Here is a 22,212-nt window from a genome sequence, read left to right on the forward strand (position 1 = left end):
GGAATGAGCTTCATTTTGTTCTGTTGCATTACTATATTCTACTATAGAACTCTATCATTATGAAATCTATCCCTAATAATGCCTTTTGCCCTAAAGTGTACTTTGTCTAACATTAATGTAGTTAATAGCAGTTTTATTTTGAAGACAATCTCTTAACAGGTTAGAATGTGACATTTGTATTCTGCAGGAATAAGGACTGAGCAGATAATTCTCTAATTTTAGGCACAGAATAATGATAGAGATGCTTATCAAGTGATCAGAGGGCAATTTATTCCAAAAGAAATATTGAGTTTTTCCTGTTACCCTGTCTATATCCTTAGAACAAATATAGGGGTAAAAAAATTGAGAAGGCTGGGCACAGTGGCTCACCCCTGTAATCCCAGTGCTTCCTACTGTAATCTGAGAAGGGAGGATCGCTTGAGCCCAAGAGTTCGAGACTAGCCTAAGGAACAAAGTGAGACCCAGTTTCTACAAAAGTAAAAAGTAAAAAACTTAGCCAGGCACATACCTGTAGTCCCACCTACTTGGGAGCCTGAGGCAGAAGGAAGGCTTGAGCCCAGGAGTTTGAGCCCAGGAGTTTGAGGCTGCTTCAGCCTGGGCAACACAGTGAGACTCTGTCTCAAAACAAAACAAAAACAGAAAGGAAAATAAAAAAATAGACATATGAATCTGCTAGGAACATTAGAATCATTACTTTTCTGGTTTCTTTATACTAGTAGAGTTGGAAACTCTACATCAGAACCCAGTGGCTCCAGAATGTGGTAATTCCAGCAAAATTATTACTAGGGTTTTATCACTTCAGCATAAATTGTTTTGATAAAAAACACATAAAGGAAAGTGATGAATTCCCATTATAGGTTGAAACAGACAACAGGAAAAAAAGCTTTGATGTAGAAACAGTAAGACTACAAATAGGTCTATCACTCCTAACTATACCTAACCCGGCATCCCAGTTCATTTATCACAAATGTTAGACATTAAATATTGGGCATAGCTTGTTTGACGATGTCCTCTTATTTCTACAATTGTTCTTTAAGTAATGGCATTTGTCTTAGAAATAATCATTGCTCTGATATGGCTATTTATCTCTAAGAGTGAAAAGGAGAAATTATGGCAGGGTCTATATTCCTACATATTCACAACTAGCTGTAGGATAGTTATAGCCATATGTATTCTGAGAAGTGCCTCAGAGAGGCCTCATGATCCATTTTTGGGGATTCCTATTGAAGGCAGGAGTTCAAAAGTAACGTGTTTAATTTGTGGATTTAGGCTGACATATCTACTACATTACACGTTTCTAAAAGGTAAGTCACCATGTGCTTAACTCTATATTTTTTCCAACACCTAGCTCAAGTGCTGGTACAATCAGTACTTGGTGAACTAAATGAATAAAACAGTGCTATGGGGCTGAATTTTGTGTCCCCCACCCCAAATTCCTACGTTGAAGTCCTAATCCCCAGAATCGCAGAATGTAACCACATTCAGAGACAGACTCTTTAAAGAATTAGGGTAAAATGAGATAATATGAGTAAGCCCTAATCTTTGACTGATGTCCTTATAAGAAGAGATTAGGACACAGACACACTCAGAAGAGCGAGCTTGTAGAAGGCACAAGGAAAAGACAGCTATCTACAAACCAAGGAAAGGCACTGGAAGAAATCAACACTGCTGACACCTTGATCGTGGCCTGCGAGCCTCCATGAACTGTGAGAAACTCATTTCTGGTGTCTAAGCCACCTAGTCTGTGGGACTTTTTTATGGCAGCCCTAGCAAACTCATACAAACAGTAACTACATTTTTTGTTAGTTTTCTGAAATTTAAAATGTGAAACGACATTTAAAAAACTTTCAGAAGTAGATAAGGCATTTTTACCCTTCATCAGAAACACTCTCACCACTCACTCAATGTCTTTAACGTTGCAGTGAGGTATGATCGTGTGGCTTTTAGGAGAAAACATAAGCACTCCAATACTGTGTACAGATCTTCAAGATCATAACCTTAGCAGCACTTGGAAGTATGAAACTGCAACACCTGGGTGCAATAGAGTGCACTGGACCAAGTCACAGAGACCTGGGCTTCCTTGCTGTTAACTGGAAATTGAACTAGGTGGTCTCTTGGGTCATTGCCATGACTTAATGATGGTTATAACCCCTCTGCTGAGTAAATAAGCATTTCACAGTCAATCGAGTTTATAAAAGCCTAATATAGTCCTACGGTTATTTTATCTTTTCCTGATAAAAATGCCTCATGCAAAAATACCTATTTATTTTTCTAGTATTTACGGAGACCACAGATTTTACAGGTAAGCCAGCAAAGATTGGTAGTGATTATCTAATTTTCTATTCCATTCAAAATAAATTCCCACTTCCAGGAGACTAAAATGTACAATGAATGCTAAGTCTAGACTTCTGCAATCCAACAATTCTTTAAAGATCTGAGAAGTAAAACGTTTGTCTAAGGAAAAGGAATGTAGCATCAGCTAGTATCTGTGCTACCTTTTTAAAGAGGACACAAATTTGGTTTGAGATCACACCTTGTGTCTCAAAGTGTATGTATACTAATGCCGTAGGGAAGCCAAATACTGAACAAAACTGGAAAGTGTTCCAACTGTAGTTTGGCACTGCACATATGGGGAGAAAGAGAGAAAGAAAAAGGAGAGTGAGCGTGCAAGCAAGAAAGCATGCCACCATGCCCCTGCATTACGGGGCGGTGCCAGAGAAGGTGCATCATAGCAAGATTACGAAAGCACTTTGCTCCTCAAAATGAGAATTATTCCTAAATGAAGACAGAGACAGTTAGTAGATTTTGTGTTTTTCCCATTTTGAACATTGTTTGAATATGTGCTCACTAATCACTAACCATGACACGTTTAGATGGATGGCTATGGAAAAGAAAAGAAAATAGGACATCATTAGAATTACAGGTAAGACAAAGGGAAACCCAAAGTACAGACAAGAACACAGAAAAATTTTAAGAGAGTACAGATGTCATGACATTTATTAAAAGGCATGCTACAATGCTATATTTGTTAGGAAAAGAGATTAGAGATATCAAGTAATAGTCAGCAAATATACAAACTGAACGAAAATGGAATATACTGTAGTGTACAGAAGCTTGAATTAACCATGCACTACGCATTTAGAAAATATGTTTTTTAATATTTTATCTTCTCTTTGCATTTATAACATAATTCACTTCAACAATGACAGAATCCTTTTTTTCCAATGCCACAAACTCTGTTACATATGAAAGCTGGTACTGCTGCTTATCCAAAATATACAAGACAATTGATGTTTTATATAAAACCACTTTATAAGTTCACTTGTTCCCAAAAACCTTTTTTTCTTTTTTGGCCTTGTTAAAAAAAATGTTGTTACAAATATTTACAGCATTTTCTTTTGTTAGACGAACATTCTTACAAACTGAAAAGGGGAATTTTGATGAACAGACCATGTAAAACACCAGACAATGTCAGAGGCTCCTAGCTGTGCTATTTTTTTTTTCTTAGATACAGTACTGAAAATGCCCATCAAACTCGTCATCCTAATCAATTCTGTTCACACTGAAACTCACATTTTCTCTAAGTAGTCTATTCAGCAGTAGAAATTGAAAGTAAAGGCCGCTCTGCACTGGGTCTTCTTTCAGAAATGAGCTTGGGGAAAATACAAAATGCTTCACAGAGAGGAGTTAAAACCACAACAGTCAGTCTTTGGTCAGAGCAATGAGGTGACATTTTGATGCAAAACTCTGCTTGGTCAGCAATCTTTATAACTAGTACTTTCTGGATATGGGATGAATTTTTAAAAGATCTGGGAAACAACGCTAAGGGGGAATAAAGGCCAGAGTATGATTTTTTTAATGGCATCAAAAAATAGCTATTTAAATATTTGTTATTACAACTACTACATAGATCCAAGAAGTGAAAATAATACAACAACAACAAATCAGTTGACAATGCTGATTTAAGCATGCCATAGGCATCTTTCATTATGACTATGATCACCAAGGTCACTGGACCAGACAAATATCCCTGTTCTCTGGAACATATGCCTCAGGTTACAAAAACTAAGGAAACTACCACAAAGATTTTGAGCAGCTCTATTCTTGGACCTGCACAATGCTCTATAATGAATATTACGTGATAAAGGCAAAAGTGTAACTGAGACTTTATTTATAGTTACAATTCTTTGCTTGGATGAATAGTTGGTGGGACAACATTCTTTTAAAACTATATAGTACATATTTCCTGAAAACCAGAATACTGATACTACTTTAGTCTCAAATAGGAAGAAAAGGTCAATTAAGACTACTGAAGAAGGCACATAAACTTTGGTCCTGTTTTTTCTCCCACTATAAAACCCCTCAAACTAAGATTTTAATAATTTTCTATATTTTAAACCACTCACAACTAGCTGTTAAAATTTGCTCTGAAAAAAGACTGCTAATAGTCTTGTAGATAACAACACAACTCTTTTAAAAGACAGCTGAGTTATATTTTCAAATTTTGTGCAATCTAAGTTGTATTTCTTTTAGCACAATAGTAGAGTATTTTAAGTCTGGCAGTTTTGTTCTCATTAACAACAGATCAAGACAAAGGAAAGGCTAAGAAAAATGTTTTACGCATCGTCACGCTGTCTCTTTTTGGTTTTAAAAATAGCAGTACACATTAGGTTTTCTAAGAGATAGGTGGGGAAAAACACATGTACTTTTGTCAATTTTTTGTCCAAAAATATCTCGTGGGAACAGATGAGAAACTGCATGACAATATGCTAAACATGTAAGCATTGCTGACTGATGGCATGGAGACATTGAAAAGAACAGACAGCCAGGCGTGGTGGCTCATGCCCATAATCCTAGCACTATGGGGAGGTGGAAGCAGGAGAATCACTTGAGCCCAGGAGTTGGAGACCAGTCTGGGAAACATGGCAAGACCCCAAAAAATAAAATAAAGTAAAATAAAAAGAAATTGAACAGAGGCATTCATAGGAGCCACTTCTCATCAACTAAAACAGAACCCATGATTATCATACTAGTTGGAGCCAAAGGTATCACTCTCACAAGGAAACAGGCAGGCAGAAATGATATCTCCAAAAACTGAGCTCAGCAACTTTTAACAGTAAATCAGAAACATTACTTCAAATAACTGATTTCAATATTTAGTCTTAAAGAATTTATGGCATTCTGTAAGAGCTACTGGGTAATTCTGATACTCTCCAGTAAGTATCAATTAAGATATTGGGTCATTTTTCTACTTGTATGTTACACAAAACACATTTTACTGCTATGCAAATTATTCAAATCTCAAAGTAAATCATTTTGGTGTAATTTGCTACTGTTAAATGTGTACTGCTATTTTTTAAAGTCCTGAATATATATACTTTGTGTAGAAGTCAAGACACCTTGAAAAGTGATGACAACACTCCTTAAAAATAAAATAAACTTAAAAATAGGATACTACGGTAGATCAACAGAGAAAAATTAACCATTGCTAGAAGATACTGAATAAATGCATGCCAAAACAGAAATACACAGATCTAGTTTTTCCACCATCCTGATATTTTTTAATCTTTTTTTACAAAAACTATGCCAACACAAATACTGTAGACCTCTATAATTCAAACAGCAAATAGCTTAATATGGACAACATCCATGTGCTACAGCTAATTTTAGACATAAACTAATGGTTTCAAACATGCTATTTTAAAACAAGAACATCCCACATCTCCAAATCTTAATTTGGTTAATTTTGTCAATAAATTAAAATGTATGTAATGTGCATATGTATATACAACTTTAGAAGAGTGTATTTATGTATATACACTTATCTACACACACACACATTCACACACACACACAAACACACCCCTACACAAATCCCTGAAAAGGATTCAAATGTTCTCTCTCAGACTTAAAAGGCCATTCCCTACTTCAAAATTACATTCAACACCACTATGATCCCCTTCCGTTATTAGCAACTTTGCTACACTTATGCTGAATGTTATGAGAATCATGAATTAATAAATTACATAGTAATTCCTAACTTAAAGTAAATGAAATTAATACAATTTAACATGGCACTGAAAATCATAATAGTGCCTGTGTGGAAGGAAAAAAAAAGCAAATTATGGGAGATTTTGCAAAGAAATTTTTTTCCTCCTTCATATACCCCTTGTGTCTAGGTAAAAATTTACTTCATAAGTAAAAAAACAAAAAACAAAAAACTCCCACAACTACATACATGATTATATCTATCTATTCAGCCAAACTGATCCATTTGAAAAGTCTTAACTTAGTATCCCGCCTTTCTATTCTACCAACTAAGTGTTGCTCAGTGGTGAGTGAATTCTGCTTTTTAAACAATCTGTATCATCTCTTGCAGTCTCTATTTTCTGGTAAAATTTCTTCTGTAAAAACCTCCCTATGTTCAAATTAATCACTGGAATACAGCAAAGAGATTGAGATTTTCTTAATTTTTACTTTTAAGAGAAGGGGTCGCACTATGTTCCAGAGCTGGAGTGGAGTGGCTATTCACAAATGTGATCATAGCGCACTGCAGCCTTGAACTCCTGGGCTCAAGTGATCCTCCTGCCTGTAGCCTCCTGCCTACAGGCTCAGCCTGTAGCTGGGACTACAGGCGCACACCACCATGCCCAGCAAGATATTCTTTATTCTTTTAAAAGTTGAGATGAGACACTTTGAGAATCTGAAAAGTGTAAAAGGGGTAGACAAAAAAATGACCCTTTTGACAAATTCTGCTTTAAAAAATTCTGATCAACAATTGAAGAAATAATAGCAAAGTTTCTTATTAAAAAGAAACAATTTTACATTATACAATCACTGAAGCAACATTAAAATGTACTCTTACATTCAACGAAAAAGAGAGGGACAGTGTATGAGAAACAACCCACCTTCTCATACTCCAAATACGTGGGTACTCAGTAATGACGTCACATTGACAAAGAAAAGCAAGCTCTCGCTTGAGGACTGAGAAAAACCAAGTAATCCTGAGACAAATTCTGATGGGTGATAAAGATGAAACTCAGATTGGACTCTACAGCCCCAAATTGATATGCAATAACCTCTATCAGTCACAATGTAAAGAGGCCTACAGGCGTGCATTGAATTATTCCCAAAACCATTCACCCTTCCCCACACCGTCTCTGCACCAAGCACCAAAAATTTGATAAAAACTATTACTTATTGAAAACCACTTAAAATTGCAATGAAAAAAATTTTAAATCCTTACCAAAACAGAGAAAGAAAAAACAAAATGCTTACCAAGCCCACAATATAGCTTTCAAGATATTTAGATTAAACTCTAACCTATTGTATCTTAAGCACATAATAAGGCACATAATAAGAAATTAAGTAAATACACAGTAATTCTGAGTATTAGAGATTATAGTGGTACAAAAAACCCTTGAGATTAATTTTTTTCTAAAAGAAGACCTTACCAAAAATAACTTTTAAAAAATCTGTCAAACCATATGATAGACCTGAATATTTTCCTTAAGACTGTAAACTTTTTTTCTGAAAACAATTATAAAAAAGTAGTTTATAAGTAGGATTATTTTTCTTTAAAATTTTCCAAGATCATATTACTTGACAAATAAGTGTCATTTTGAAATTTAAAACATGATTTTTTCCTAATAAAATTATTAGTTGTTCTGACATCTTCTTAACAGATCTTAGTTGGATTCCACTTAATTTCCCTGGGGACAGCTGAGACACTGCATTTTTCCAAATAGTCTTCAAAAGTTAAAGATAGGCATTATTTAAAGGAGTGTCTTACAGTGAAAAAAAGAAATCATTCAAAGAAAACATGCAGGTTTATAAATCTGCTTCCAAACACAACTCAATGTGTTTATGCATAATAACCATCAATATATGGCAAAGATCTGATGTACTTTATAAGTGAATATAATTTCCTACAAGGGTCAGACTTCTGATTCATAAGGTTAATAACTTGGTCATAAGGGATTTAAATTACTTACATCAAGTAATTTTAAGAAGTCTGTGTTTAAATTTTTTAAAAGTACAAATGAGTTTAGAAATGTTGTATAAAGGCTGATCTGGACCCAAACTAAAACAAAGTTAATCCTCTTCAAATCTAATTTAATATAGGGAATAAGATTATTGAAAAAAAAATTTTTTTCCTGATTTTCTTTTTCCTGAAGGTTATTTTTGTAGAAACCATGGTAAAAAGGGAAAAGAAACCTTTGACTGGCGGGGGCAGGGGGAATACAAAAAAAAAAAAAATCCCTTGATTTTTAAAATATACTTGAATATTAAACTCAGAAAGAGTTATTTTTGTGAAAGAGGCAAAATTGGTCTTGAGCTGCTTCAGTCTATGTCTGAAGGTTTTACTGAAATTATGGTCCAGTTTTAGGAGAAAAATTCACAGAAAAGTCAGATTGTAGATTTTGAGAAGGAAACTCTGAGGTGGTGATTTTCTCCAAGGTCATGGTTATGAAGCTCAATGAGGGCCTGAATTGCTTCTTCCACAGATCCCAATTGAATGAGCGCCATTTTGCGATCTTTCCTGAAAATGGTATAAGAAATACAGAAAGTATTTAGATGAATTTTGCTTCCAAACTCCTTCCTCCACCAGAAGACTTCACTGAACTACCTTTAAAATTTGCATACCATATTAAATAATTTTAATGTATTTCTTGAAAGCAAAGACTTACTGAAAGAATTTAAAAGCCTTCACTGAACATCCAGCTTCTGTGAAAAGGTTCTTCAGATCATCCACTGTAACAGAAGGGCTGTGAAAACATCAGAGGGAGTCAACTACCTGGGCCACATTCTCAAGTGAAGCAGATTAACTCCTGCAATCATCAAATCTCTAGAGTACATTTCAAATAGAATTATTAAGCCATACAACAAAGACTTGATTTGGAAGTTCCCTGAAAGATGTTCAAAAACTGACATGTATCCTCAAGCAATGGAATTTTGTCTCAGTCCTTGCAGAAGACATGCGCAGGTATATAAAGGGCAAGAAAAATCTTTCTATATTCTTTTTTCTTTTAATGCAGCTGTGCCTGGAGTCTATATTTATTCTTATTAGTCATACCACTGGCTTCAGTAATCAACTGTAGTACTTCCAAAGTTTCCTAGCTCTGACTTGTCTGCTACAGTCTGGAGTTCTATATTTTCAACTGTTTGCAGGGTAATTCTGAATGTGTGTATGTGGCTGTCAGGCCCTAAGGTGGCCCCCAATTACTCTTGCCTGCTCATATTCATGCCCTTGTTTATTCCCCTCCCATAGAAAACACAGGTATCCTCTGTAAACACTTCGGATACTGTAGAAATGACAATGTGTGACTTTTGAAGCTGAGAGACATTGTGGTTTCTCCTATGTCCTCTCCTGAATCATTAGCTTTGGAAGGACACCGTGAAGACACTATGGAGAAGTCCTCATGACAAGGAACTGGGGCCTTCGGTCAACAAACAGGCACATGACTAAGCCATTTTGGAAATGGATCCTCTACCTCCAGTTAAACCTTCAGATGACCACATCCTTGCCTTGCATCTTGATTACCACCTTATGACAGACTCAGCCAAAGCCACCCAGCTAAGCTACTTCTAGATTCCTGACTCACAGTAACAGTATGAGATAATAAATATTTACTACTGTGTTAAGCTGTTAAGTCTGGAGTGATCTGTTACACAGCCGTACATAACTAATATAATGGTCTATCACATGACAGTCAACTGACTAAAAGTAGATTCATCTCACAACTGCCAACAAGGACAGTATAGCAGAACAATCATTAGCTCTGTAGGAAGACAGACCTGAGTTCACATTCTATTCCTCACTCACTTGTATATCACTTTGAGTAAATTATTTAACCCAAGTCTCAGTTTCATTAATACAATGAAAATACTGACCTTACTTCAAAGGTTATTATGGATAATAATGCCAACAACAACATGGAATAGTAGCTACCAGGAGCTGGGAGTTAGGAGGAAAAAGGTGGTTACTGCTTAATGGGTACAGAGTTTCAGTTTGGGATGATGAAAAGGTTCTACAGATGGACAGAGGTGACAGTCACACAATAATGTGTAAAGCACTTAATGTGAATGTATAATGGACTGTACACTTAAAAACAGTTAAGACTAATTTTTACATTATGTGTATTTTATCACAATTTTTTTTAAAAAAGGTTGTTACAGAGATTAAATGAGGCAACATGTGTAAAGCACCAGTACAGTACCCAGAACTTGGAAGAATATTAATATCCTTTCTTCTTCTTCCTACATGTCCTATGTAGGTTGCAACTGGAGCCCAGCTCCTGCATGATGTGATATATTTAAAAAGCTAACAACAGAGCCGGGCACAGTGGTTCATGTCTCTAATCCCAACACTTTGGGAGGCAGATTGCTTGAGCTCAGAAGTTACGAGATCTGCCTGGACAGATGGTGAAACCCTGTCTCCACAAAAAAATACAAAAAATTAGCTGGGCATGCCGACACCTGTAGTCCCAGCTACTTGGAAAGCTGAGGTGGGAAGATCACTTGAGATTGGGAGGCAGAGGATGCAGTGAGCTGAGATCACACCACTGCACTACAGCCAGGGCAACAGAGGGAGAACCTGTCTCAAAAAAATATCTATTAATTTAAAAAAATTAAAAGCTAACGATGACAGGTGCCTGCCTCAGTATCTAATTGCTGTCCATTTACCCTACACTCCACAGTAATGAGCTGCCAAATTTCTCGGTCTGTGTAATCTACTTTTAATCTACTTTTTTTTTTTTTTTTTTCCTTGACTCTACCAGTTTCCTGGTTGGTATGAGGTTTGATCCATTGCCCAACTTGGATTCAAGGTTTCTCCATGCAGCCTAACTGGAGACCAGCAGGGAGGCTGGATATTCAGCATTCTTCTGAGTAATTATTCTCTATTCCTATTCACTTCCCATTCTCATTCTCAATAATGTTCCAGACTTCACCCCTCTCTATGCCCTCAAGTTTTTTAATTTTTACACACATACACACACATCCCCCACAGCTTTTCTCTCTTTTCCAAAGCTTATAGCCTCCTTTATGTATTAGTTCAAATTATACAAAACTGCCATTTTTTTGTTTTAACAATTTCCACAGTCCATGAACAAAACTGCCATTTTTGTAGATTAAGGACTTCAACAATTAGGACAGAGATTGCCAGATATTTTCTTTAAAGGGACAGACAGTAAATATCTTAGGCTGTATGGGCCATATTGTCTCTGCTGCAACTAATCAGCTTTGCTGTTGTAGCTCAAAAGCAGCCATAAATAACACGTAAGTGAATGAGTACAGCTATATTACATGAAACTTTATAAAAGGTGAATTTTGAACTTTATACAATTTTCTCATATCACAAAATATTTTGCTTCCAGTTTAAAATGTAAAAATCATTCTTAGCTCATAGACCATACAAAAACAGCCACAGGCTACAGGCTGTCAATCCCTGAGTTTGAAGATAACTAAAGCACACATACAACACTGGTTAATAAACAGACCTGTACAGTGGCTACAGGAAAATAACTTTTAGCTTTTAAGTAATTAACATACCTATGGCTTTACAGCTTGTAGATAAAAAGTATGAAATCCATTTTTACCAAATTCTTAGATACACAATTTATTTGATTTTGCCATATTGGTTAACATTAGAGCCATTACTTCTACAAACGGATGGACAAATATGTGCCAATGGAATACTTCTGCTTAGAATTATTTTTTTATGACCTTTGATAACTGAAAAATAACTAGTTGTGAATTCTCTATTTGGAAAGAAAATTCTAAAACAGGTATCTTTCTATTTTAGAGTGTAGGATTGGACATAACCTTCTGAAGGCATGATGATGGCAAATAAATTATCCTATCAAAAATTGTTGACCAGGACAACTGCTAGGTTAGAACAATTTCAGAGGTTTTAACCTCTCCCAAATCACATATTGTAGATTATTAATCATCTAAGTGATTAATAACTTATTAGGTACATACGGAATGTTGGAAAGATGCAGAGTGGCTGATGGTGGAAAGATATTCTGGAAGTTTTTAGAGCCCGGCTTTTTAAAGCGATGCAAAGGACTATTGCTGAAATCCTTAGTCAGACCTTGGTCTTCTTGTCCCTCTCGAGGAAGCTGTACTGCTTGATGTTTGGACAGTGTAGCACGAAGCACTTTCCCATAAAGTCTCTGACCACTTAGATGGTTCATAGCTAGTGCATGGGAAGAAAATTTTAAAGTTTGGGTATTAGGATAGATTTCTCAGTAGTATCTGTCAACATTACCATAAATTATTTTTATGTAGTTATTTAAAACTGTATTGTCAGTTTGAGGGTGAAAAGGGTTTCAAAATCCAAAAACCCTCAAGGAAATATATTAAATGACTTCATTTCACTGTAACAAAAGCAATTTAAAACAAACAAAAAATATTTTCTGAGTAGAGTGCTATGAAGTTTCAGAGTGCCTGGAACATAGTAAGTATTCATGAAATGGTTACTGAATATATTAGTTTTATCTCAAGCAAGGCATTTTTATAAGAAATTTTGAGTAATACTTTACAGCTTTTATAACAGTGAAGCCATGAACCCTTTCTTGTATCATCATTACAAAGTTTGCCCAAACTTTTAAGCCACTCAATGGTTACAGAAAACTTAATTTGGAAGGAAAATAAATAAATAAAATGAAATAAAACAAATCATGCTTATTAAACTTAATGGAAAAACCCTAGGGTCAAAGCTCTAGAAATTAACAATATGTTCAAGTAGACAAATGAACTTCAAACTTAAAAGAGTGATGAATATTTTTTAATCTTAACATATAGACAGATGCAAATAATAATGAAGGCATTATCACAAGGAGGTGTTCTTTTGTAAAATCATATTCCTACTAGCTGTGTTTGTTTATTTTGAAGGAAAATTCACACACAAAAGGAGCAAGTTCGCATTATTATTAATAATTATTAATCATTAGTACCTAGCTGAGCTTGATTTGCATCTGCCATCTGAACCAAGGCATTTTCCTTCTTATTAAACATAATCTTCACTCGATGTACATCACCATAGACTCCTAATTAAAACAAAACAAAACACTGTGTTTAACGTCTGATTGTGTTGTGTTTAATTAATTTTACTAATATACTTAAAGAAGGCATTTCTTATACTATATACTCTCCCTTGGCAATTCCATACATACACTTGAAAATTTTTATCTCTTCCAAGTTCCAGATCTATTCATGTACTTACTCTTTTTCACTTGGACGTCCCATAAACACTCTACACTTATTATGTCCCAAAATGATTCATCCCCCCTTTCCTCTCCCCACTCCCAGTGCTCACTAAAGCTGTAGATAAATACCATCATTCACACAGTTGCTCCAGTCAAACACCTGGGAGTCATCTTTTGACTTCTTCCTTTCCTCAAACCCTGACACCCACCCAATCAATCACCAGTACCCATTGATTCTATGGTTTAAATATCTCTCATATTTGTCCACCTCTCCCAATCCTCGCTACCATCAAAGCTGTCAATACCATTTCATACTGGGACTACCACAACCTAATTGATCCTAACTGATCTTATTACCCTCGATTTTTCTACCCTAGTGTTCCCCAAAGTGGGTCACAAATCCTAAAGGATGGGTAAAATGATTCACTGGGGTATGGAAAGGTAATAATCAAACTCTTATCTATACTAATCTGTTTACATAAACCAATATAAAAAAACTAGTTTTTGAATTTTTAATATATAGATAAAATTAAAGGCCAACAGGTTCTACAAAGTCAATTCCAGTCTCACTCGATTTTTTCATTCAGTGTATTACAATATATTTCAGTTTATGTGCTACAGAGTTTCATTAATATTATAAAAATAAGATCTTTCAGCAGGGCACCGTGGCTCACACCTGTAATCCCAGCACTTTGGGAGGCCGAGGTGGGTGGATCACTTGAGGTCAGGAATTCAAGACCAGCCTGGCCAACATGGTGAAACCCCCTCTCTACCAAAAAATACAAAAATTAGTCAGGCCTGGTGGCGCACACCTGTAGTCCCAGCTACTCGGGAGGCTGAGGTGGGAAAACTGCTTGAACCTGGAAGGTGGACGCTGCAGTGAGCCAAGATTGTGCCACTGCACTCCAGCCTGGGCCACAGAATAAGACCCTGTCTCAAAAAAACAAATCTTTCAATAGTTACATCATTATCATACTAATGGCACTTTAAAAATTTATAACAGAGACAAGTATTCTGAATTTGCTACCTTTCTCAGAAATAACAAGATGGTGACGTAACTATTCTTTAAAAACTAAACATACACAATTTGTTTTACAAAATGTGGGTGTTTATTTTTTGCAGAGATGGGGTCTCACTAACTGGCCCAGGTTGGTCTCAAACAATCTGATCCTCCTGCCTTGGCCTGCCAAAGTGTTGGGATTACAGGCATGAGCTACTGCACCCAGCCGTTTTTTAAATGAGTGAAAAATTAACTACTTTTAGTATGAAACATGCTTTGGCTAGAAAAGAGTCATATTAAAATGTATTATTAATACATGATTTTATTACTGAAAATTACACGCATCAATCATTAATAAAAACTTTTATAGTGACTGCAAATGAGCATGAGGAATTTCTCTGGGGCGTTGAAAATTTTCTAAAATTGGACTGTGGTGATGGCCACACAACTGTGAATTTACTAAAAATCTTGAGTTGTAAACCCAAAGCAGGTAAACTGTATGGTTGTAAATTACATCTGAAAAAATTCCATTAAAAAAAACCTATCAGCCTGGTGTTGTGGCTTGCACTTACAATCCCAGCTACTCGGAAGGCTGAGGGAGGAGGACTGCTTGAGCCCAAGAGTTTGAGACTACAGTGAGCTATGATCACGCCATTGCACTTCAGCCTGGGAAACAGAGTGAGACCGTGTCTCTAAAACTATCACGTTCAAAAAATTTGGAAACAATTTTCTATCTTATTTTAAAAATCTTACAAATGAAGCATATCAGTGAGTTTTAACTCTATTTGTTAGACATATTCAAATACAAGTTTTCAAGATCCACTGATTTAAGGGGAAAAAATCTAACTTTTCTAGATAAAACATGAACAAAAATTGGTGGATTACATGAAAAATTAATGAAATAATTATTGAAGTACAGCAACAATGAAACCCCTGCATTTAGATTATATATATTTACGATTTATCTTCTTCAGCTATGACAACCATTAAAATCAAGTAGTGAAATAATCTATCCTTGGAATACTGAATCAAAATGAAAATGAAAACAAGGATTTTTAGTAATATCAAAGCATATTAATCATACTGCTCATTAGATGTTAATCATGTTTTATGGAAAAATAAACTGTCATTAATAAAAATCTTTAAAATAGTAAATATTGCTTATTTCATTGTTCTCATATTTCTATGCTGTTCGAAAGTTTGGAGACTATTTTTAAAACCTGAATCACATTATGCCACTCTCTTGCCTTAAAACTATTCAATGGCTTCTGATTGTTCTTAGGTAAAAACCAAATTCCTTAACAAAGCTTTTAACAGCTCTTCGCAATTTTGACCCTACACAGCTGTCCACCTTTACCAGGTCTCCGTTATGCTTGCCTATGCTCACCACTGGGCTTCCTTCACTTCCATGCACCAGGACCCATCTCTCCCCTCTCCCCTCCCCTGTGAAGACACTGCCCTCCCTTTCTGTCTGGCTGATTCTTACTCATGTTGAACAAGTCAGCTTAACTATCATTTCTATTGAGTCCCTCTGCTAGGTTAGGTCTCCCTGCGTCACACTCCCTTTACAAAACCTCTATTTCCCATACTATAAATCATCATTGTAATTACTAAGTCTTATTCACTGTTTTATCCTCAGTGTCAGCACAATACTTGGCACATAGAAGTAATCAATACATATTACTAAAAAAGTGAAATGTGCTCAATTCACACCTGTAGACAATATTAAAATAGCAAAAATGAACTTACCAAATAGGATAAAAAGCCCATGTGGTGTGATAAGCTGCAAAGGGTAACACAAAGTAAGTGTCTGACAATAATTTAAGTAAAAATTGAAAATAAGTTTATTTATACTGTAATGGCAGTTGATTTTATTTTAAAGCATGGTTTTATATGCTTCTTCTGTATATACTAGTGATGAATTTTAATAAAAATTCTTAAAACAAACTTAAGCATTTTAATTTGAATACAACCCTGGATCAGAAGCTACCACGGCTGGGCATGGTGGCTCACACCTGTAATCCCAGCACTTTGGGAGGCTGAGGTGGGTGAATCGCTTGAGCCCAGGAGCTCGAGACCAGCCTGGGCAACATAGCAAGATCCTGTTTCTACAAAAGAATTAAAAAAAAAAATTAGCCAGGTGTGGTAGTGGGCACCTGTAGTCCTAGCTACTTGAGAGCCTGAGGTGGGAGGATCACTTGAGCCCAGGAAGCAGAGGTCACAGTGAGTGAATGCAGCACCACACTCGAGCCTGAGTAACAGAGTGAAACCCTTTCAAAGAAAGAAAGAAAGAAAAAGAAAGAAAAAGAAAGAAAGAAAGAAAGAAAAAAGTGCTACTATACCTTCTCCTGAAAGACAATTTACATGTAATACTTTTCAACTCACATCAGGATTGAGATTTGTGACGAGTAGAACAGAATTTCCTGGTATACCACTAGCCCCAGGAATGGCCATCCTTCCAGTGACAGCAGAGGAGGTGATTGTGAGAGGACCAAGAGCTCCAGGAACAGCTGGAACTGATAGACCTTTTAAAAATACCAAAAGCATTTCATATTCTAATCATTTGAAGAATTGTAACACTTGATACAATTTAAGTAAATAAAGAGGTAAGGAAAAATACAGAAAGAAAATGTGTCAAGGCTACCATAAAGATACTGAAGGCCAGTTTTCTGCCCTACAGAGTCTGTCTGCAAGCTGAGCTCCTCATCTGTTGACATTATTATACTTACTGCACTGTTATCCACACAGTACTCTGCAGAGTAACTGAACTCACTGGGCCTAACGCTATTAGGCTTTTCAGAGGGTCTATCAACTACAAACACTCCCTCTGTTTCTTACAATAGATATATCCTAACACCCTTCTATCAAGTGTATATGCTTTTCATACTGACTTCTACCATAAAATCAGATATGTATTTTTTTAAAGTCCTTCGGCAGAAGTCAAAAACATGCATGCTAGGTAGTGCTATATGACATTTTATATGGGAAAAACATTTTGTGAGTGTATAAAATGCTATATTAAAAATTATCCTGACCAAAATAGATATATACAGAATCCAATATTCTTTTGTAGCAGAAATGCTCTGAGCTCTCTACTTCTCTAGGTACTATGGAAATTCTGAAAGCTCAGTAACACCAGAATACTGACACTATACTTAAAACAGCACACTTTCCCACTATTTTGTGTTCTCAGCTTAAAAACTGTCTAAGGTAAAACCTCTAGTTTATGCAAAATGAACCAATTCCTTAATTTAATGACTCTTTAAAATAAACAGTCTGGCCAATTCACCACAAATCATGTAATTAAATTATAATATATTTTACATTCAGCCTATTCTGCTTGATAATCTAAGAAGGTCATAACTACCATCATCCATACTGCTGAATTTTAAAACTGTGCAGACCACATTCTCTGGCTGAATACTACTGCACGAAATCAATAGCCCTCACATGACATATTTCCATGCCCCTCCAGTCCAACCCTGACTTTTGCATAACTTTTGCTGTTTGTATGTCTGTTATTCATGAGCTAAGAGCACTGTTGAGCTACACTGTAGGATGTGTGTGTGTGTGTGTGTGTGTGTGTGTGTGTTTATCTTCTATCAGCTTAAAAGTCTTATCAAGTCAGAAGCCCTCTTTTATTCACTTTTCATCTTTCTTAATATTAATTAATATTTATACATAGAGTATATCTAAAAGAAATATCCAAAATGACGGAAAACATATCAAAATGCCCACCAATTATTAAACCTCGAGGAGCTTCAAATAAATAAAACTATGTTTTTAACATAATAGGTAGAATATTCACTTAATTAAACATATGTTAAGATATACTAAAAACCACCAAGATGGTAAAATTTAAAACCTCAACCTTCATATCACTCTTTCTGTTAACTCCATCCTCTCCATCAAAAAGAGAGTAGTTATTGGCCAGGTGCAGTGGCTCACCCTTTAATCCCAGCACTTTGGGAGGCTGAGGCAGGCCAATTACTTGAGGCCAGGAGTTTGAGACCAACCTGGCCAACATGGCGAAACCCCATCTCTACCAAAAATACAAAAATTAGCTGGGCATGGTGACATGCACTTCTAGTCCCAGCTACTCAGAAGGCTGAGGCATGAGAATCGTTTGAACCCAGGAAGTGGAGGTTGCAGTAAGCCAAGATTGCACCACTGCATTCCAGCCTGGGAAACAGAGCGAGCTATCTGTCTTACAACAACAAAAAAAAAAAAAAAAAGAGAGAGAGAGAGTAGTTAAAATTCCCAGAATTCAAAGGTTAGAATATAAAGATTACTGCCAGAAAGCAGCTATGATGCAATTTAAAATGTAGTTACAGTCACGAATCAGTTTAAGTTGGAAGTACGTGGAGTAGGCTTACCACTCTGCCATTCCCCTAATCACCAACCTCAGTGTTTTCTTTAGACACCAGAGATAAAACCATAAAGTAATATTTTCTCTTTTCCTTAAATTATAATCAAATTCATTTTGTTTACTACTTGGAAAATAATGGGAATCATTATCAAAGTATTAATCAACTCCTATCTCTTAATCACCTCCATTAGCTAAAGAGACAAAATATATATCCACTGAAATAAACAGCATGCATACCCCTCTATCGTAATCTTCAAAACCCATTAATGACAAAAGGTTTTCCGAAGATGAATAGTGAATGTATAGTATGACCGCATATTATTTGTTGAGTACTGTCAAAGGAATTGAAGGCCCAAAGACAAGACAGGTCTGTTCAACACATAATTGATAAGCTTATCAGTAAAGACAGAAGCAGCTTATACATTTTATATAACAACTGGAAAGGCAAATCTAAGGTTATTTAATGTAGTTAGCCTATAGTTATTTGTGCCAAAAGCAAACATAAATGATGCAGAACACATAATGGATTATTGGAATTAAAAATGGGACCAGAGAGAATAATTTGTAAATAACAAGGAAGCTATATATCATACAAATCACTACACTTCTACAGCTGATATGTATAATGCTTTATGGTAAATTCTTCAAATATGATAACATTCTTCATCTTGATAAGTTCCTAGAAAATATACAACTTCATTAAAGTCATTTCAAATCCAACTTAAAAGAATCACCTGTAGCTTGAGGAAATCCAATGGCTGGGGCAAATCCAGCAGCCCCTGCATATGGTGAAGAAATTATACCTGGTGCACCTAATGGGAAAGAGAAGCTAAAGTAAACACACTACCTTCTATAAATATCGTTATCAAAGCAATATAAAATGGTTCTATGAAAGTATATTACTAACAAAGAGATTCTGTTACGAGTAAAGATCTGTTCAACAAGTGATCTTTAATGTATAAAAAGAGCCTCTGCCACTTCCAAAGGCTAACCCCTTTCAATTGGGTTCAAGGACCAAGAGTACAGTTTAGCTATAATTTAGTTTTGGATTAGCCTGAGATTCTTTCTCTTATTTAGAGCAATATTTCATAATGAAAAATCAGTTACTTACTAAATGTTATTAAATCTGTATCTGTGGGGTAACTATGCTGATTAAAAAAAATGAGTTAAAATCCTTGCTTTTGAGAGGCTTACAAACTAAAAGTACGAATTATAGGAGATTCATGATGACGGCTGAATGGTACAAATTCAAACATATTACAATTGGAATAAGAAGTGATCACAGAGGATTCACTGTGACTAGTCAGAGAAGTTTTCACTGGAGGTAAAACCTGAGCCAGATATTATGTAATCGAAGAAGCATGGTATTTAGTGTGTACTAAATGCTAAACAAATGCTGGTCTTCTCTTTCCTTTAAGAAGCCTGGTGACTGTGTATCATCAACAAAAACGGGAGTTAGTTCCAATGGAGAGTCAGTTTTAGTAGACAAATGATTAATTTGGTTTCGGGGAACATCAAATTTAAGATGATGATGAGCTATTCAAATAGAAATGGCCAAAAGTGGAAATAAGGGAGCAAACTCAGATTATTATAAGTAAACACATAAATTTGTGAATTACCTGTGTAGAAATAAATGTGAAAGCCATCCAAATGAGATCTCCACTAAAAAGGGCACAAGACAAGAAATGAAGAAGGCTAAAGATACAGCCTGGGGGTACAGGTACACTTAAGCAATAGAAGGAAAGGGAATATCCTACAGAAAAGACAAAGAGACTAGCCCTAGGAACAGGAAAAAAACAAGGAATTACAGTACCTCAGAATCTAGAGGAATAGTTTCAAAAGGGGCATGGGGAGGACCTTCAATATAGGGCACAGAGAATGAGAAACGAAAAAGGTAAAACAACAGTATTACAGAAATAGTGAGAGGTTGGACTGCAAACCGCAAAGGGGGGAGTTTGCTTTTTCAATGATAGGGAGATGACTACATTTATAGGCGCAAGTATGTAGGCTCTATTTTCCAGGAGTTAAAAACTCATATAGTTTTATCTTCTTCATTAAAAAGAATTATTTAATATAATTTATTAAATACGTACCTAATTATAGTAATTCAAGAAAATACAGTCACAAAAGATTGCAGGGATAGAATTAGCACAGAGAATTGACATTGAGATTCAAAAAATTAGAGTAACTGACAGAATAATTGATGAAGTAAGAAGGGAGAGTGAAATCCATTTAACAAATACATGTTGAGAGCATATCATGAGCTAAGCATTCTAGTGAGGATTCTGAACAAAGCAGACAAGATTTTGTCTTTGCCAAACTTACTCACAAGCAAGCTCAAGATCATAGGTAAAACGATTCATTTTTACAACAGAAAACACTACACTAAAGGCACAAAGGAAGACTTCACAAAGAGGCCTCAAGATAGGCACAAGCAATTATGAACATCTACACTAGAAAGGCTAAAAACAAAGTTAAACATAAGGAGAGATACGGTGGATACTGTATTACTGTTGCCAAATATTCACTTGCCCCCTTCTAGATAACTGGCCAAACATGACTTGCAATGCCTTTAGGTGGAAAAGCACACATTTCCATGCGGTTCACACTGGGCTTGATCATGTCATGTTTTTCCCAAAGGATACTGGTGGAAATGACACATTACTTCTACACAGAGCCTTTAAGTGGCATTATGGGTTTATACCTGCTCCCTTATTCTTGACTCTCTGCCCCAAGAATGCCATGTCTCAAAAAGGAGTGGATCTTTAGCGTGAGCCCTAGATAAAAAAAACAAGTGGAGGATGGCTGCAAGAGCTTATTCACAGCTGCCGAGACATGGGAGAGAAATAAACATTAATTTCTATCAACCACTGATGAGGGGGAGTAGTCGTAAAGCACAGCAAAGTGGCTAACACAGATGGCTACAGAAGGGGTGAGCAGAGAGAGCTCTAGCAAGCAGTAGATTTGAGAGAAATGAGGAAAGATTTTGAGATAACTGTCATAGAACATTAACTAGAAATACATAAAAGGACTGGCAAACAATTATCAAGACCAAATTTGAATAACTGTTTCCATGTAAAATAAGATTAATAAGAACATTTGCTAAAATTTGACAAAACACACATTTTTCAAGTGTCTATAGAATCCACACTCCCTAAATAAGCAGAAACAGAAACATTATATAGCAAAGTAACCTGTTAGACAATGGATTCATATCTTCATTTCAGAATGAGGCAATTACACAAACCTTTAAGAAAAATGTTTCAGATCTGAATAAGAACGGATTCTTCACATTTGGAAAATGTACCACCATGATAGCAACCAAGGCAATACGAATTAATACATAAGATAACATTTTAACCTATGAAATCAGTTTATCACAGTGTTATTTGAAATAGCAAAATCCTAAAGAAACAAGCTTAATGTCTAAATTGGAGAATAATTAATATAAACCAACCTTACTGCAGAAAAATGCTCAATGAACAAGTATAAAGACTTTCTTTAAAAAACCTAAAAGCTGCCGAGATTATAAGGAGTAACTAGACCCAAACTCTAACCCTGTGACACTGAGCTTTGGTTTGATCAGCTCATGGGGTAGCAGGCCAGAAGCAAATCCCAGGGTTAGCCCA

At 35.7% G+C, this 22,212-nt stretch overlaps 1 protein-coding gene across 9 annotated transcripts in view; it reads right to left on the bottom strand.

The window, feature by feature from the left end:
- Positions 1-3,137: 3,137 nt before the first annotated feature.
- PTBP3 (polypyrimidine tract binding protein 3) overlaps positions 3,138-22,212 on the bottom strand; it is a 114,847-nt gene continuing 95,772 nt past the window's right edge. For 8 of the 9 annotated variants that reach the window (XM_054500524.2, XM_054500525.2, XM_054500520.2 and 5 more), the window contains 7 exons: positions 19,318-19,395; positions 16,600-16,739; positions 15,964-15,997; positions 12,963-13,055; positions 11,986-12,202; positions 8,691-8,768; positions 3,138-8,542 (listed from right to left, as the gene is read on the bottom strand). In XM_054500524.2, the coding sequence (XP_054356499.1) occupies positions 8,410-8,542; positions 8,691-8,768; positions 11,986-12,202; positions 12,963-13,055; positions 15,964-15,997; positions 16,600-16,739; positions 19,318-19,395 (773 nt within the window). In that variant the 3' untranslated portion in view covers positions 3,138-8,409. The remainder of the gene's footprint in view (positions 8,543-8,690; positions 8,769-11,985; positions 12,203-12,962; positions 13,056-15,963; positions 15,998-16,599; positions 16,740-19,317; positions 19,396-22,212) is intronic. The other variant, XM_054500528.2, reaches the window with a different exon arrangement.

This window comes from Pongo pygmaeus, chromosome 13 (assembly GCF_028885625.2).
Source record: "Pongo pygmaeus isolate AG05252 chromosome 13, NHGRI_mPonPyg2-v2.0_pri, whole genome shotgun sequence".
Taxonomy (NCBI): domain Eukaryota; kingdom Metazoa; phylum Chordata; class Mammalia; order Primates; family Hominidae; genus Pongo; species Pongo pygmaeus.